General features: G+C 31.9%; 1 protein-coding gene across 1 annotated transcript in view; it reads left to right on the plus strand.

Moving 5' to 3' along the window:
- The window catches only part of VTA1 (vesicle trafficking 1), a 65594-nt gene extending 52569 nt beyond the window's left edge, over positions 1–13025 (plus strand). Inside the window, exons 6-8 of the mRNA XM_038526197.1 lie at positions 603–776; positions 6328–6408; positions 11640–13025. Coding sequence (XP_038382125.1) covers positions 603–776; positions 6328–6408; positions 11640–11785 — 401 coding nt within the window. The 3' untranslated portion in view covers positions 11786–13025. The remainder of the gene's footprint in view (positions 1–602; positions 777–6327; positions 6409–11639) is intronic.
- Positions 13026–14040: the final 1015 nt, after the last annotated feature.

Raw genomic sequence — 14040 nt, forward strand, 5'->3', positions numbered from 1 at the left:
TTTAAATAAACTATCAACATTTAATTTTCCCAGAGTAGCTTTCAAATTTAGCTAATATACTGTATTTTAAGTCTGTATTTCAAAATTTATCAAAACAAACTCATTACTCCTTTCTGTGCAGGTAGCTCAATGTGAAATTTCATTCCTTTGTTTTTATTGATTAAGCTAATACTTTGAACAACTAACACACAGGTAATCATTTAATAGCTGGTGTGAACAATAAATGCTGATTAAAAGGCAGCTGTCAGAAAAATTAAGTTCTTAGGGATAGCATAGATGTGACATGTTTTACCAAAAATACTGTTTTTCATAAGTTTAAAAGTTTAAAGAAAATTTGTTTTTAAGAAAAATGTACTATATGCAAAGACTTTATAGAATTGTAGTAACTTAAAAGAAGACAATCATATTGTCAGGTGCAATTAAGTGATTTAAGAAAAGAAAACAAAACTATTATTTTAAGAGCTAGGGCCTGCTTATCAAAGCTGCTTTAAATAGAATTGCATTGTAGGGTCTGTTCCTCATATCTGTATAGCAAAATAAGAATGTTTGGCATTTTTATTTCAAATAACTTTGTTTAACTTTACATATATATTATATAATAGATGTTGAAGAAAATGAAGATGCTGGAGCAACATCCCTGCCTACTCAGCCACCTCAGCCATCATCTTCAACTTATGACCCAAGCAGCATGCCATCGAGCAGCTTCACTGGAATACAGATTCCTCCCGGTGCACATGCTCCAGCAAATACGCCAGCAGAAGTGCCTCATAGCACAGGTAAGAAATTAAGTTTAACAAGTTTTGATCCCCTTTCATAAATATGAACTGGACTTTTTATTGTGTTTATGCCTCATAGTGATGGTCATAAAGCATAAAGTGATGGTCATAAGGCATGAACATAAGATCTTTAAATTCTATTTGAACCCACACAAAAAAAATGTTAAATCTTTTTTGTTGAAATTTTAAGGTTAATTGTTAGTTGTTTTGAGAAAGGACAAAATCTGTTACATATGTTACTATTAACTTTTTATTACTAAGAATAGCTTCTGTGCTTTTCATGTGTGATGCTATTCTCTCTCCCTCCTCCCCTTTTCTTTGCTCTTCATTGTTGTTCAAGACTAGCACTGAGGTGTGCGGGTCTATTATAGGATGTGTTGGTCAGTGTCCCACTGTGTTAGCAAGATTTAACTTTTCTTGCCTTATTTCCTTAGGACCCGACCTCTGCCTTGAACATAGATATTATTGATGAAGGGAGCGGGCATTGAGGCATAAAATCTCAGTAGCAGTGGAATCATAGACAACTGAAATAACTGCGGGTTATTTCTTTTCATATTATAAACAGTTGCCTAAAGAAGGGGAAATGATAGCTACTGTATTTGAATAAATCAGAACTGTTATGTCTGTGTTTACATGGAAAAGATCTAATAACACTAATCTTCCAGTAATGAGTCAGTGTCAGTAAATGAAAGATAATTTTTAAAATTGCAGGCAGATACTCTTCCATTTACTTGTATTGTTGACAAAGTGTCACTCTTACCTTCAAATGGAAGGGCATTTAAAGCCATAACTTACATCTTGAAGTTTTTCCAAAAATTGTTCTTACAATATTTCCCTTATCTCAGCATAAATGTAATCTGTGGTAGTAAACTGTACAAACATTTCAAAATAATAAATTCATAGGATGAAAGTCATCCTTGGAACCCTAATTTCTACTGTTTCTATTAAGTAACACACCATTACTTCACTGACTTTTTTTTCAGCCTCAGTTTACCCAAACCATTTTAGGTTATTTTGCACGAATTGCATTAACATTTAAAAGTTTTCTATTTGACCGTTATAGCACCAATTATTATTAGTTTCTTTCCTCCTATTTTAAAACTTTTAACTTTATATTATCTACCAATACTGCTATTATTTTTGTCTTGAAGAATATTGATGAATGTGATCTTTTTAACACTGATCTCTGTTGTCATTATTCTGTATATTTTACTCTGACTTTGCTTTATAGTCTGTATGATTATTTTAATAGACCAATTTGAATTTGTTTTGTAAGTAAAATTTCACAGAACACTGTTGGAGATATTTTCTTTTAGAAATACTCCGTATTTCCAGTGTAGAATAATAGAAGCAATACCAGGTACTTAGATGTATTTGCCTTAGATAAATACTGTAACTATTCTAAGTGAATTTAAACACCAACCAGCAGCCTCTGATGTGCCATTTTTATAAAGGATGAAGTGAGAATAAAATGCATTTTGAAGTCCTATGGTATTGGTTATTAGTTCCTACTACTTACTAAACCACAAACTCAGATGTTATTCACCTTCTCTCAGCCTAGGTTTTGCCTCTTTCTAAAATGAAATCAATCATACTTCTCATAGTGATTTTAATTATCAAAGGAGAAAAAGTTTGAAAATTCACTATTACTATGCCTAATCACAAAATCAGTGTTCAGCAAATTAGCTTCCTTTTCCTTTTTTTTATACTCTTCCTTCCTATCTCTGTGCCAAAGACAGGGTATTTAAGAGCAAGCTAATGAATACTTAAAATCATTTTGTGAATCAAGGGAAGTGTCACCTTTGAGGGTAGAATATTGACCTTAAAAAAAGTTGCCTAAAGGGTACCATGTTAGACAACATATCTTAGGGCAGAGTTCTGGTACAGGCATATATACATATATTTTATATAGTCATACAGTGTGTATATAGAAGAGAGAAAGCTTACTTCTACTAGGAAGGCTATATTAGGTTGAACCATATGAAATTGCTATTTCTGTATAACATAAATGATAAAATCTGAGTAGTTTCATATGTTCAAACTAACAGTATCTTCTGCTTAGAATATCCTTGACAGACATAAACACAGATATTAAGGAGGTAGTCTTCTATTAGAAAGTTTTCTGGCATGAGCAGTTCATCTTGATCCACCTAACTCTGGCATGAGCCTTATTTTTTTTTTCCCCTTTCGTTCTTCCAAATGAGCACATTGGAACTTTGTTGAGATCCTATCATGTTACTTTTATATACACTCTTTTAGACTTAGCATTTACATAATTATCATAGATGTTTTATAAATTAATTCTTACAGCAACTATATTAACTATATTAGATATTGCTGTCACTACTTTACACACTAAAAAAAATTAAGCAATTTTCCCATGCAAATGTATAAACAGATCTATTAGTGACAGAACTAGAATTTGAACTCAAGTCTTTCTTATTTCATGTTTTTGGCATCTCCTTTCTATGTCTCTTCCTCCAAGGAAATAAAACCCCATTAAAACAAAATTTACTTTTCTCACAGTATTTTGCCCCTTAAAATTGGTTTGAGATATTGGAATCTCCTCCTAGCTGGCAGATTTTTTTTCTATTATATTTAAAATGGTAAAAAAAAAAAAAAAATCAGTTCATAGTTAGCGAATAGCAAATGAAATAACATTTTTAGTTTATAAATATAGCAGATGTTTCCCCCTCTTACTCACTTTAAGATTGATTTACTTTCCCTCATATAAAGATCCAGGATGCACTTTTATCAAAGGGAAATCCTCAAGATAGCTGAAAAGAATAGTATGTACTAATATACGGTTTTTAGTTCTTCCACAAAAAAGCACAGGGGGTGCAAGGAGGGCAGCTAGAACAATTGTTTAACAAGGCAGAGTGTTTGCCTCTTGTGCTGCAACCACTGTGGACTATCAGATGGATGTGATAGAGTGGACAGCTTTTTCGTTCTCTTGAAACATATGCTTATACAGCCTATAAATACTGATGAAGAAGATCTCAGTAATTTAAATAGATTAAATATTAGAGTTATGTTATAATTAATGCTTGCCTTTTGATTATAAACGCAGCTCATCTCACAAACTTAGCTCTTTTATTGTTCTTTTACGTATGAGAAGTCCTGCATTTGAGTTATCCTGTATACTTTCCAAGTTGTTAACATTTTGTCCTAACCATTTCTATCAATGCTATTTTCCATGATTATTCTGAGATTTTACTCAACCCAGTCCTATTTTCTTAACTTTGCTTCTAGTGTTCCTTTTAGATAACATGTCTTTCTCTCTTTTTCTCTGCCTCACCAAAGGCTACTCCCTTAAGGGTTCTGTTTATTTATAATTTTGGGTAATCGTCTCTGGTTTTCTGACTAACACCCATTTCCCCCTTTTCGGAATCCCCAGACCAGGTAGACAATAGAACAATTCAGTACTTAATTAGAAATCTTGTAATGTCTAATTCTTGAATGTGTATTAATCCCATTTAATAGGCTATATGTACCCATCTACTTACTTGAAAACCACAAGTTACTTGTTGATACTTCTTTTTTGATAAATAATAGAAAGGAAGAAATTTACAACACAGTTCTACTTTCCCCCATGAATGTTTTTATGGTCACATCACTCCCAAGACATTGTAGTCTTGAGGATTGCAGTCTATTGGTAAATTGACAAATGAGACCTTTCCAAATCCAGAAAGAAAGGAAAATAGATTTGAGCATCTCAAAAAATAAGTAACATAAATTAGAAGTTATTTTTACTAATTTAACAAGTATTTATAAGCTTGTGTTGGGCATGTACACTAGGCCCCCATGGGAACATGTCATGATGGCTGTCCAAAGGACAGGCCTTGGCTCATGTGCGTCAAGACAAATGGTAGCAGCATCTTCTTACTGCTGCCTGAGGCATGTTGAACAGCCTGTGTTGTCAGTCCAAGTCTTAGTTGAATGACTATGACCAGAAGTTCTTAATATAATACAGACTACCTTATTTTTTTAATATTGCTCAAATAAAATTTTACTACATGACTAAATTTTCTCCCTGTAAATTAAATTGTTTTGTTTTATTAATTAATATTGCCTACTTAATCATATGAGGATGTACAAATTGTATGAAGATGTACATCTTGCATTTAAAAGTTAATACAAAATGCTGATCAGTAAAAGTATTCCTTCTCCATAGAGAAAGGAATTTGGAGAATTTCAATTTAGGCAAAAATACAAATTACTTAGTAGGAATGGCATTAATACCTAGATTGATCCATGAGCAGGTTATACATAGACTTACCTTTTCTCTTAATATTATGTGAAAACTACATAATCACCTACCTGTGCTTTAGGTACAGCTGCTTCAAAGCACTAGACTTGACTAGATAGTCTCTGAAAATCCCTCTCAAATTTGCATTCCTTTTTTTTTTAATCAAATTATGTGTCTTTAAAAGTTAGCAATTTTTGTGGGGACAGTTATGTTGGATGTTGATACTTCAATATATTTGGTTAACACTTATCAAAATCAAGCAGAATATACTCAGTGAAGTGGTCAATTTAAAATTGGTATGTCACCTGACTTTTAGTTACACTTCTTTAAATTTTTCCTATAAATAAATTCATACATATGTGTGTTTATGTACAAAATATGTAAGATTATTCACTGTAGTATTATCTATAGTAGCAAAAGATTGGAAACAACCTAAATGCCCATCAGTAGGGACTGCTCTATAAATTGTGATTAATACACGGAATGGAACACTATGTAGCAATGTAAAATAACAGTGTAGGTTTATATATATATATATATATATATATATATATATATATATATATATATATATAAATGAATCTAGAACTATTGCTAAAACATATTAAGTGAGGGATACCTCGGTGGCTCAGTTGGTTAAGCGTCTGCCTTTGGCTCCTGCATTGGGCTCTCTGCTTGGCAGGGTGTCTGGCTTCTCCCTCTCTGCCCCTCTCCACTCCTTCTTTCCCCACCCCCACCCCCCCCACCCCCGGCTCATGCTCTCTATCACATAAATTAAATCTTAAAAAAAAATTAAGTGAAAAATGCACGAAATAGTATAGGATGCAGGCGTACTACCATCTCCATTAGACATGTGTGTGTAAACACTCAAAATATATTTTCCTTCATATTTTCCATACCAGCCTCTGACATCAAATAACTATGTCAAATTACAATTCTTTAAAATTTCAAAAAAGTAATTAAGAAATGAAATTCTTTCATGATTATTTTTAAATGTATTCCTAGAAATATCAGAAAGGGAGACAGAACATGAAGACTCCTAACTCTGGGAAACGAACTAGGGGTGGTGGAACGGGAGGAGGGCAGGGGGTGGGGGTGAATGGGTGACAGGCACTGAGGGGGGAACTTGATGGGATGAGCACTGGGTGTTATTCTGTATGATGGCAAATTGACACCAATAAAAAATAAATTTATTATTAAAAAAAAATAAATATTTGCTTTTTAGAAAAAATAAATAAATGTATTCCTAGTATATAATTAAGAATTCTAACTTTTATACCCATTTGTGGTTTTCTGATGCAGGTGTAGCAAGTAATACTATCCAACCTACTCCACAAACTATTCCAGCGATTGATCCCACACTTTTCAGTACAGTTTCTCAGGGTAAGTCAGCTGGCCTTTTTTTTTTTTTTTTTTTTTTTTTTTTTTTTTTTTTTTTGAGATATAGTGTATTTCCTGTCCTCGGGTGTTGTTTTGTAATTTTACCTTAAGAAAGTGTTATATATTAGAATGTTTACACATTTCTTTGAATGTCTGTGTTCACTAGATCCTCCAGTGAACCAAGATTGTCTCATATTATCAAAAATATCTAAATTTGAAGACATTCCCTTTTTGGTTTTTTACAGTTCCTTTTTTTGTATACTGCTGGATATAGTGGCACAAACATAAAGCTAAAACTATCATGAAAGCTGATATTAGATTTAATTTAGTTCAAAATTATCATGTGTTATGATTATAATCTTCCTTATTTACACTAAATTATTAGATTTCCAAAAAAAACGGAACTGACCATAATTGAAAACAAAAATAAAAAGGAACCTATAATAAACTGACAAATTACCCCACAGTACAGTGGAAAATATTTATATGCTGGTAGACAGATAACCTGCCCAATGAATACTATATTCCTCTTAAACTTGGTTTCCAGACTTCCTTCTATAGTCCTACCCAATTTTAAAAGCTCCTCTTAAAATCTGATGTGAAAATATCTGAAATAAATCATTGAAATAAAGTAGAGAATCTGGAAATCAAGCTACATGTTACAGGAATTAATGATGAAAGCAGCATTGGATTAGTGTGCAAGAATATATATTCAAAAGTGATGTTAGAACAGTTGGTTATCGGGGGCTCCTGGGTGGCTCAGTTAGTTAAGTGTTTGACTTTGTTTAGGGTCATGATCTTGGAGTCCTAGGATAGAGCCCCATGTCAAGCTTCCATTCAGCAGGAGTCTGCTTTTCCCTCTTCCTTTGCCCTTCCCCTCACTTTCTCTCTCTCTCTGTCTCTTTCTCAAGTAAATAAGGTCTTGAAAAGAACAATTGGCTATGAGGAAAAAATATATATTAGATATTATCTCTCAATACTCACCATAACAGGTTTGAATAATGAAAAATAATAAATTCATACCACAAAAGACTCCCTCTTCCCCGCTACATTTTTAGAATGCTACTAATACACCAGGAGGAAATTGAAATTTAAAAATAAAGAGTAATGTCCACAGCTTATATAAAGAACTCTTCTGAATGACTAACTGAAACTGAATTCAGTAGAAAAAACAGGCAGAGAATATGATACGTTAATGCAGATATGCAATGAACACATGAAAGCTTTCCCAACCATATTAATAATCAGGGAAATTGAGAATTAGAATTAGTTCGGTTTATATCAGTAGATAAAAAAATACTTTAAAGGACTGGTAATCTACAGTATCATTGAAGACCTAGAGAATGACTCTTGCATGCTCCTGATAGGAAATGTACATCAATCAGCAAAGTTTTTTTCAGCAGCATTATGTCACTATCAGAATTGCAGATGTAATTTTTTTGAACTTGTTATATTCCACTTTTAGGAATACTTAAAGAAATACTCAGACATGAGCACAAAATTTGCAAGGATATTTTATTTCAACATCATAGTAATAGTAGAAAATAATCTTTTAAGTACTTATTAATGGGAAATTATGGTCCATTCGTCATTGGAATACTGAGCAGATATTAAAAACAAAATACGGTAACTGTGGCGTGTAAAGGTCTCCTAAACATACTGAGTTTAAAAAACATACAAAGTTTAAAAAGCAGGTTGCAGAACACTGTGTATAGTATGACCCTGCTTAGGAAAATAAAAATTGAAATAAAACTGTATCTTCCTGCATGTACCTGTGTGCTTAAGTACATAGAAAAATTCTACGGAATACACAGACTAAAACTAGTAGTATCATAGCCATCACTGTCTTTACTACCACCTCTAATAGTCCCTTGCCTGCTATATTTTTCTCTTTAGTGCTTAGTACTTATCACCTCTTATACACATGGGTATATGTGTATTAGTATTAATATATTAAACATTCCTGTAGTGAATCTGTGGCTGGCTGTAGAGAGAATGGAATTGGAAAGATGGTAAGTATTTGAAGTAGAACATTTCCTTTTTGAACTTGTATATCTGTATTAGAACATTTCCTTTTTGAACTTGTATATCTGTATTAGAATATCTGAATTAGGTAGTAGAATAACCACTTACCTCATGAATTTTTTTGAGAATTAAATGGAGTGTCTGAAAAGTATGTAGCACAGTGCCTAACCTAATCAAATTCTACCTCTAATTCTAATTACCATTTCTAAGGAACATATCTTAGCAATGCCTGGATATAAGGGTTCAGTACTGGACTTTACCCCCAATATTTACTACATATCAGATTGTCCAAGGCCTCTGGCATGAATTTTTTAAATTACCTGGGTAAATAGGGAAGAGCGTCTAAAGACCTATTTTGGAAATGTTTACAATTAAGTATTCTATTGTCTATCATGACATTAGATAAATCAACCTTAGAAATGTTATCTTTGGTCCGGTGCTGAGCCAGGCTCTTTCTGCTGTAATAGGGAACTTGCCTAATAGCTTCGGCTGTCTTCTGCTTTCTTGTACTGCCCTGTGAAGAAGAGCAGCCTTGTGATGAGGATGGTCTCTGAAGCCATTGGCAACATATTTAGCATAGAATTCAGAAAAGAGTTATTCTATTAGATAGCCTCTTTAATCCTTTAAACACCTTTTAGTTCCACTATGTGCTCTCTCTCTGGTCTGATTATGACCTCTAATAAGTTTTAGTAATAGAAAAAACAGCTTTTATTTGTGTGCATTAAGTAGTATTTACTATTTTGTATATAACATCAGATATGAAATTGAATAATTGTTCTCTTATGTATTTTCCACTTATCTGGTTTAATTAAAACAAATGCTAAGCTGAAAGAATCATAATTATATGCAGATTTTCTTTTTATTTAATTTAAAATTTTAATTACATTTTATTATTTATGACTCTTAGGTGATATTTGTTAAGGAAAGCCTGAAATGTTACAAAATATCAAAAGTACTATTTGACATGGGTTTTTAAATTCTTCTTATTTTTAATTAATAAACCTAGCATCTCTATTTAAATCTATAAGTTACATTTTGTATCTGAATCTGTAAGTCGGTTATTATTTAGTAATATTTTATATGATAGTTATATAATTTCATACATGTTTATAAGCTATATATATTACATATCTGTAATATTTTTCTGTTAAAATATTTTCATTCACATTTTCTGAATATTTAAATTGTTATTTCATGAAAAAATTCAATATTTTTGTTTAAAACAGTTTTATCATTGGTGGATAAGTTTAGTTTACAAAAACTAAAATAGTAACAGAGTTCTTCCACTACATACATCTCATTAATAAATAAGTGATAAATCAGCAAAACAGTGCTAAGGCTAATGCTGTAAAAATAAGATTAGTTGTGAGCATTGGGGCTTTCTTCTGGCAAGCCCGGTAAATTCTGGATGGTTACCCTACATATTTAAAGATTGCCCTGAGAGAAGAAGACAGGCTATTAAAGCACAAAATGAGTAGTGGGGTAAACTCAATTTTCAAAGGTGTCTCCCTCCCCTAGATAGGATGTAGAGCTCTAGATGACTAGAGCCTTTTAATATATGTGGAAAAACCACTCAAGAATCTAGTAGGTATTTTCAAGAAAAAAAATACAACCTAAAATGTCCTGACTAAATTGTCAACAGAACAACTGCAGGATAATTGTATTTGAAGTTTAATGGGTAACAAATGCCAGGTCTACTGGCAAATACTAAAATACTAAAAGTTTGTAGGAAAAAAAATTTATATATATAGTTGCATTTTACTAGTTTATTGATTTGTATTTCTTGCTTTTTAAGCAAGGCTGAAATTCAAGAAAATTGAAACAAGTTCTGTTTAAATTAGAATGTATAATCACAACAGTAAAGACTATAACCATTGTGATCTTTAATATTCAACAAATATTTGAAGACTTATACATAACACACTGGGCCAATTAAGGTGTACATCTATGTGTATTATCTTAAAATCTGGAATTTCATTAATGTTTAATTCTGTGTGAACTTTATTGTAAAATGTAGGAAATAATGTACAGACAGCATTTTTACATTCATTCTTTAAAGTTAATCAGTACTTATGGGTGCCTGGCATTGGCCTAGAAACTAGAATACATTGTTTGAGAACTCTCAAAAATTTTAGAAAATAATAATTTGGATCACAACTTAGTATCTGGATATCTGGAATCACTGCCTACTTTGAAGTCCTTACCTAGGTAATGTCAGTTTCCATTACATGCCATATATATAACACAAACACCTACATTCATATATATAGCAAAATTAAAAGCAACTAAACAAAAGGTAGTCTACTTATATAAGTACATGCTTATAAACAGAATTGAAATATGTTATCTGTTCATTTATAAACAGAATTTGAATGTATTATTTGTTATATTCTGTGCCCCAGCCTTCTCATCAGTTCTTAATATCCCCATAAAGAATTCTAAATAAAATGGTATTTCAAAAGTCAAGACAAAGGTCAGCTTTTCATTTCATCTTTAGAAATATGTATTCAAGTATATTCAAATTTTAGATTAAATAAAATGTTTTTGGTGTTTTTTATTTTACCCAGATTATTTAGTTGACCTCTACCCATATTAATCATATGTGAACTGGAAAACTTGCTGAGAATAAATTTTGAACATAATTTATGAAGGTGGTTCACAGGTTTAATTTTGTAATTTAATGATAATCTTATTTGAAGTGTAGAGATCTTTATATGGATGGCACAAAAGGGCAAAATATTTGCATGCTTAAATAAAAGTTAAATGACTTATGTAATTTTTAAAAAATAATGTTATTTATTTTTTCATTGAGAATTGTATTTATATTCTAGCTCAAATGAAGTTTGAATGGTTTAGTCTATGTGTATTGTTCCATGAGAGGCTCAGCAATTCTAGTGTAAACACAAAAGCTTCTGTCCTTTTTTACACAGAATATAATTTTTTCGCAATTTACCAAAATACAAAGGCTTCTAATTTATTACATCTGGAAGAAAAATCTTTTCATAAGTGTTATTAGTATTGGCATATGTATGGCTTATATGAGTAAGAAAAAAGTAAAAAAGCATGAAAAAACTTATTTAAATACACCTAGGGTTGAAAAAAAAACCTTTATGTTTTTATGTAACATTAAATATTTTCTGTAATCTTCAATGTAAGTATTTACCTAACCTCTTCTTTCAGATATCTTAATTACTCTATTTTTCTTCTAGGGGATATCCGTCTAACACCAGAGGACTTTGCTAGAGCCCAGAAATACTGCAAATATGCTGGCAGTGCTTTGCAATATGAAGATGTCAGCACTGCTGTGCAGAATCTACAGAAGGCCCTCAAGTTACTAACTACAGGCAGAGAATGAAGCCTTTGTACAGCAGATCCATGCATTTTTGGCTTAAAGAACTAACAGTCCATTACTCGATCTTCAGCCTATCAGGAGCACAGTTTTAAGGAAGACTTCAGTTGCATTGACTATAACAATGAAATCTGTGTCTGTGTATCAGATTCCTGTTGAAGCATTCAGCAGCAGCAGCCTCAACCAGTTTTCATTGTCCATTTAGTGGATCCAGTAATCTCTGGGTATATAGGGCTGATGTGAGCAAAATCCTAAAAATGCCCATTGATTCCTGATTCAGAAAATGAACACACGCTTCTATAAAATGTTACTGGAGTTCATGTTGTATCTTAATATACATAATAAATTAAGGATTTTTTAAAATCATAATTAGGACACAGACTATATTACTTTGCTATAAAAATTCTAAATTCAACTTTAATAAAAATTGCCAGAATATATTAGATTAATGATCATGTTTTTGTTTTCCTCTGGGTTTATAAAACAAATATGAACATCCTAAACTGTTAGATGAATCTAAAAGGGATTATGTTCAGAATTAAATTTATGTTCATGTTTACTGTAACTACATTAAAAGTTAAAATTTTTATGGAAGAAGATACAAGGTAAAGAGGTAGAATCACTTTTTTAGACTTAAGAATAATGTTGGTTTCCCAGCTGCTTTCTCTTTCCATTGAAGCTTAAAGTTAATTGGTATTTATTCATAGGCAGTTTGACTGCATGTACTAGGGAATGAAAAAAAGACATTTGTAGTAATGCCTGCAAACTTGGTGCTTGAAGTGAAGGTTCTCCTCTGCTGCTATGGAGTGGATTCCATATGGTGTATAGATAGGAGCGATGCAGAAGATTATAAAAATTTAGACTCTCAGTTGTTAAGTTTGTACGTTTTGTGGGAAATTACAGACTTACTGTGTGTCACCTGCATTTGTGCTGTGTAAAAAATAAATACAAGGATTCTTTTAACTTGTTCAGCTTATTACAGAAGCAAATGTGTTTTAATTTGCATGCTAGAGTTTGTCATTTTTTTTAAGTCATTATGTTTAGTTACAGGAATATGGATATTTCTATAGTAAAAAACAGTTTTTAAAAGGAAAGAGGAAAATTGGCCAAATTTCCCTGAAATTTATCTGTTTCCATTTTGTTCATCCCACTTGAAATTGGAGTCATTTAACATCTTAGTCCACAAACTATGTAGAGTCAATGGGCAGATCACCTGTTGTGTAAATAAAGTTTTATTGAAACAAAACCATACCCTTCATTTATGTTTAGCCTGTGGTTGCTTTCCCTGACTGCAGAATTAGATGGCCTGCAAGTCTAAAATAATTACTATTTGACCTTTTGAGAAAAAGTTTGCTGACCCCTGTTCTAATAGTCTATTTGAACAAAAATGAATCATTAACTCATAATCATTTGTCTTTCAATTTTTTCTTTGCCTAAGTATAATGCTGTTGCATAGGGCTTGATAGAATGAATATTCAGACAGAATAAACTACTCTAAAGTATTGCAAATAAAAACAAGCCCCACAAACCATGCCTCCTGAAAAATATTTTCATGTCTTTCACAACTAAATTCCTATAGCATTTATAGAGTTCAGCATTTGCATCTAGAACTCCAGTGCTCTGCTGCATTTCTCTAGACTTTTATTGTAGTAGTAAAGAGTCTAGGATGATCTTTAATGTTACAAGAGGTAAATATAGCAAATTTTAATTCAGATCTTAACATGTCTGGACACTAGAAAGAAAATTGTCACCTCCCATTTTACACCCTACTTTGTTGCTCCCAATTGGGAGAGCACATTGAAGGAAAAAGATAATGTGGAAACTCTGGAGTTCACTGATAAGTGGGCTGTGGTGTAACAACAGCATTTATCTATAAAATGGAAGCAACTTCACTGGCTCCCTCAGAATTTGTTAGGAGATACTTTACATGATGCGCTCAGCAGCCAGTAGCAGACCACAAATGTTTATTGTTGTTAATAAAGATGATAATGTTAATTATTAATAATTTATTTCTCAAATATCAGGAAATTTCAGTTGTCTCTGTGGCCTAGTGCTTTAAAATGCATTCTTGCCTAAGAGGATTTAACTGTAAAGATTTTTAGCTTTGTATTTCTTCATATAAAATTCGGCAAGATAGTTAGACATTTTTTTATGTAACAATAGGATAAGTGATTTTCATTTAGTCACTCAACATATTTATTGAGCAGTTACTATTTACCTGGTATTGTCCTGAGAAAACAGCAGAAAATAGGAAAATAAAT

This window comes from Canis lupus, chromosome 1 (assembly GCF_011100685.1).
Source record: "Canis lupus familiaris isolate Mischka breed German Shepherd chromosome 1, alternate assembly UU_Cfam_GSD_1.0, whole genome shotgun sequence".
Lineage (NCBI taxonomy): Eukaryota > Metazoa > Chordata > Mammalia > Carnivora > Canidae > Canis > Canis lupus.